This window comes from Saprolegnia parasitica, assembly GCF_000151545.1.
Source record: "Saprolegnia parasitica CBS 223.65 unplaced genomic scaffold supercont2.1154, whole genome shotgun sequence".
NCBI lineage: Eukaryota > Oomycota > Saprolegniomycetes > Saprolegniales > Saprolegniaceae > Saprolegnia > Saprolegnia parasitica.
In genome coordinates this window covers 1-2,349 of record NW_012157548.1, presented here as the reverse complement: position 1 = coordinate 2,349, position 2,349 = coordinate 1, and the positions used below count along the sequence as shown (strand labels likewise).

The 2,349-nt window shown below is 56.6% G+C and overlaps 3 protein-coding genes across 3 annotated transcripts; all 3 read left to right on the top strand.

Moving 5' to 3' along the window:
- Positions 1–23: 23 nt before the first annotated feature.
- On the top strand, positions 24–842 carry SPRG_18378 (hypothetical protein; the record flags this gene model as incomplete). The annotated part of the gene is made up of 3 exons (XM_012357813.1): positions 24–250; positions 309–499; positions 555–842. Coding segments are annotated over 3 exons (706 nt in total), but the record flags the coding sequence as incomplete, so codon positions are not given.
- Positions 843–1,301: 459 nt separating this feature from the next.
- Positions 1,302–1,778, top strand: SPRG_18376 (hypothetical protein; the record flags this gene model as incomplete). The annotated part of the gene is made up of 2 exons (XM_012357812.1): positions 1,302–1,400; positions 1,453–1,778. The coding sequence occupies 2 exons, from the start codon at positions 1,302–1,304 to the stop codon at positions 1,678–1,680; spliced, it is 327 nt and encodes a 108-aa protein (XP_012213202.1). The 3' UTR covers positions 1,681–1,778.
- Positions 1,779–2,161: 383 nt separating this feature from the next.
- Positions 2,162–2,349, top strand: SPRG_18374 (hypothetical protein; the record flags this gene model as incomplete). Its single annotated transcript, XM_012357811.1, has 2 exons — positions 2,162–2,219; positions 2,273–2,349. Coding segments are annotated over 2 exons (135 nt in total), but the record flags the coding sequence as incomplete, so codon positions are not given.

The window sequence follows — 2,349 nt, the reverse complement described above, 5'->3', positions numbered from 1 at the left end:
GAGCGCCAACTGCACCGTATTAGTGCTGTGCGCAACCGGTCGAACGAGATTATCGGCCTCACGATCCGCGTCGGCCGGTACATTGAAGGCAATGCGAGCTTGATTGCCGACGTTTTGGCGAAGGAGGACAAGAACATTCTCTTCCTCGGCGAACCTGGCTGCGGCAAAACCACGATTGTCCGCGAAGTCTCTCGGCAGCTCGCCAACAAGTACAACGTCTGCGTCGTCGACACGAGCAATGAGATTGCAGGTAGTATTTTTTCTCCTCGAAACAGTAGAAACGAAACCCTAATCACTCTGACATGTAGGCGACGGCAACATTCCACACATGTGCGTAGGCTTGGCGCGCCGCATGATGGTCCCATCACTCGACAAGCAAGCCGCCGTGATGGTCCAAGTGGTCCAGAACCACACACCCGAGGTCATGGTCATTGACGAGATTGGCCGACCGAACGAAGTCGAGGCCGCGCGCACGTGCAAGCAGCGCGGTGTGCGCATCGTGGCCTCGGCGCACGGCGACCTGCGCAAGCTGCTCAAGAACAAGCCGCTGCGAGGGGCTTGTGGGTGGCATTCAGAACGTGACGCTCAGCGACAAGACGGCCAGGGAGCAGCAGCAGAAGAACGACGGCGACTCGCTGCGGAAGATTGTGGCCGAGCGCGGCGGCGCGCCGATCTTTGAGGTGATTGTGGAGCTCCGGCGCGGGCAGTACGACACGTGGCGCATCATTTCGAACGCGGCGGACGCGGTCGATGCCATTTTGAGCAACACTGACTACGAGACCCAAGTGCGCACGCGGACCGCCGACGGCAATGCGTTTTTGTTCAGCACGGAGAAGCTCTAGGCGACCATTGCATATCGAAGCCAACTGTTGTGGCACTTTTCTCCTCGTAACGATGCCGTGTGGCGCCACTTTCGAAGGTGCTCGGCACTTGGTTGTGCGTCGAGATGGCGTAAAGAGCTCTGTTCTAAGGAAGATGCTGGAAAGGGCGTCGAGGTGGCAGCAAGCAGAAGCCGACATTAGAAACCTAATCGGGTGTGACTTCGATGGGGCAAACGTCCTGTCTATGGACGCAGGTCGACTTCGGAAGTTCGTTGGCAACAATTTTGGCGCGTAAACTGGATTCTTGGAAGGTTCCGCGAAGGGCCGCGAATGGTTTGGGCGAAGATTCGCGAGTCGCAAGCGCATCGTTGATTGGTGAGAAGTCGACCAATCGAATTCCACCACCGTGGACATCGCTTGTGGACAAAGTGTCCCTCATGCCCACTCTGCAACTCGCCCCCAACCTAGTAATACCTCAAAATGGTCGCTTCGCCCGAAACCCACGCTTTCGTCAAGGCGACGCTCGCTTCGCACGGCGTCACGGTCTTTAGCAAGACGTACTGCCCCTACTGCACGCAGGTCGCCTTCTCCAACTGCAAAGGGCATTCTCAAAGTGCAATCTCCGAAATAGGCCAAGTCGGTCTTGACGTCGGTTGGCGCGCCGTACCACGTGATTGAGCTCGACGTTGTCCCTAACGGCGACGAAATCCTCCAGGCGCTCATTGAGCTCACGGGCCGCCGCACGGTGCCCAACGTGTTTGTCAAGGACGTGACGATCGGCGGCGGCTCGGACGTTGCGCAGCTCCAGCGCGAGGGCAAGCTCGTACCGCTCCTTCAAAACGCCAGTGTCCTCGTCTAATTTACTTCGCAAGAATTGCTCGCTTTTTCCAACAAATTCCAGACCATTGCACAACTGGCGCGGGTGCAATATGCATGTCAATCAAAAATAGAGGCACGGCGATGATGGATCTTGCGGTGGCAACGTAGACGTGTCGCATGGCATAGTACCTTGACGCTTGGCTCCACCCATATCGGCTCGTCTACGAGCGAGTAGCATTGCCGCATGCGCGTCGTTGAGACTCGCATTGCATGATGTCGTTGCGTCGGACCGACTAACTAAACTCGGTGCTGACGCGTCGTTTAGTCGACGCGAGGACCATTGCTCGTGGAATTCAGTGCTATGCGCCATTAAAACGCGTCCCATTAAAAAAACACGTCCATCATCATACAAAAAGCAAGTATATTTCCGGAAGAAGCGTGTTTTTTTCACGCTTCGATAAAAATCCAAAAACGAAAAGCGAAGGGAGTGCGAAAACCCCTCGGCCGACAGCAGCAGCAGCATGGTCCACAGCTCCAAGTACGACCTCCTCGTCAAGCTCCTCCTCATCGGCGACAGCGGTACCCTCCCATCCTCCTCCTCGGCCGAGGTAGAGCTCATGCGCATGTGGTAGGCGTCGGGAAGAGTTGCCTCCTCATGCGCTACTCGGACGACACGTTCACGTCGTCCTTCATCACGACGATCGGGATC